Source organism: Marmota monax, unplaced genomic scaffold (assembly GCF_021218885.2).
Source record: "Marmota monax isolate L192 unplaced genomic scaffold, Marmota_monax_Labrador192_F-V1.1 WCK01_AAM20220418_F8-fsc00004, whole genome shotgun sequence".
NCBI classification, from domain to species: Eukaryota; Metazoa; Chordata; class Mammalia; order Rodentia; family Sciuridae; genus Marmota; species Marmota monax.
Window position 1 is genome coordinate 75,655 of NW_026692881.1, and position 1,566 is coordinate 77,220.

At 40.7% G+C, this 1,566-nt stretch overlaps 1 protein-coding gene across 1 annotated transcript; it reads left to right on the top strand.

The window, feature by feature from the left end:
• Positions 1–961: 961 nt before the first annotated feature.
• LOC124096326 (phosphatidylinositol N-acetylglucosaminyltransferase subunit Y-like) lies at positions 962–1,246 on the top strand. The gene has a single exon (XM_046450144.1). It carries the CDS (start codon positions 962–964, stop codon positions 1,244–1,246), a length of 285 nt encoding a protein of 94 aa, XP_046306100.1.
• The last annotated feature ends 320 nt before the right edge of the window (positions 1,247–1,566 follow it).

The following is a 1,566-nucleotide window of genomic DNA, read 5'->3' on the forward strand; positions in this document are numbered from 1 at the left end:
GAAAAAAACTAAAAAATCAACCAAAACCAATAACCTAAACAAAGATAGAAATACGTAGATTTTTATTGAATTTATCAACAATAAACAAAGTTGTTCTGAAGGTGGCATTGGCTTATTTCAGACTGGGCCTACTGTGGGGTTCCTCTTTGTCCTCTACTATTACTGTCACTTTATGCACTCCTACTGTAAAGAGGATTTAGTGTCACTGACAGGATTGGTCCTTTTCTCCTGGGGGTCCTGGAGAAAAGTTGTATATGGTATTCACGAGCTGTTCCTAATCCCTATACTTTATTAGCTAACCTTCCCAGGAATAGTAAATACTACAGGATCCTAAATTTTTTTTTTTTTTTTTTGTACATCCCATTGGACTTTGGGTCCCTTGAGCTGTTTGCCTTCAAAGGAGATGACCTAGAGACCCACAAAAATAGCAATATTGTTGGAAAGTACTCCCACAGAAATTAAAAAAAAAACACCGTTTTTTAGAAAAACTCTATACAATGACTTTTAAAAATAAATAGGTGCGTGAGGGGAGGGGCGCGGAGAAGGGAGCGCGGCTAGGCGCGGAAAGTGCTTTTACCAGCGACAGATCTGGCTGAACCCAGCACACTGCAGGCTGGCCTCCTTGCTGGGAGGGACAAGCCAGCTGTCTGTCTATGGTCACTCATAGATGCCTGTGAGCAATGGGGTGGTTGTCCCCAGCAGACCGGCCGAGAGGGCAAAAGAACCCTCCTGCTCGTTCGACCCAGCATTGCTGGAGTTCCTGATGTGCAGGCTCTCCAAGAAGCTGGATATGAAGCCTCAACAAATTGAGCTGGGAATAGCCTAGCCTGTCCCATCATCAGGCAGCTAGGACAACACATCAAAATAAGAAGCAAGAAGAAATGGAGCGTCAGTAGCTCATAATTATAAATAAATAAATAAATAAATGTTCTTAACACTATGTATCTTTTAAAACAAGGTGATGGGTAGTAAGTGGGGAAGAAGAGTGTTTCTGCCTCTGCCTAAATTGACTGAGATTCTGCTAATCCCCTGGGCAGGATTGTTTTACTCCACCTCTGTCAGAGAAAACTTCCCACAGGGTTATGCTAGTATGGTTAGCCTTTACTTTTACAGTCAGTCTGCCCTTGTGATGACCATACCAGTATATGTGTTCTTCCACCTTTGGACTTGGATGGGTGTTAAACTCTTTAAGTGTAATCAATGCAACCACAGCGGGGATAGTAAATATATTAATGATAGGTCTTAGGTATCTATCTCTGAAAGCTCAACTAGATGCAAATATTTGGAGACCCATTTAGTTTGCAGGAAAGTTGTTTTGCCTTGCTTCTCTTGGGCTTGACTGGGAGGTTTAAGCTGCGAAAGCTTCTTTGATTTACAATTTACTTTTGTTAGCCTTTTGTTTTTTGGAGATTCTGACTTATAACTGTGGTACCAGAATAAACATTTCAGCAACATGTCTTGATGGAGATTAACACACCTAATTATCTGAAGACTGTTTCTTAGCTCATTTATATAAAAATTTAGTCATTTGGAATTTTGTTTGTTAAACTCAAAGGTCAGTGGTGA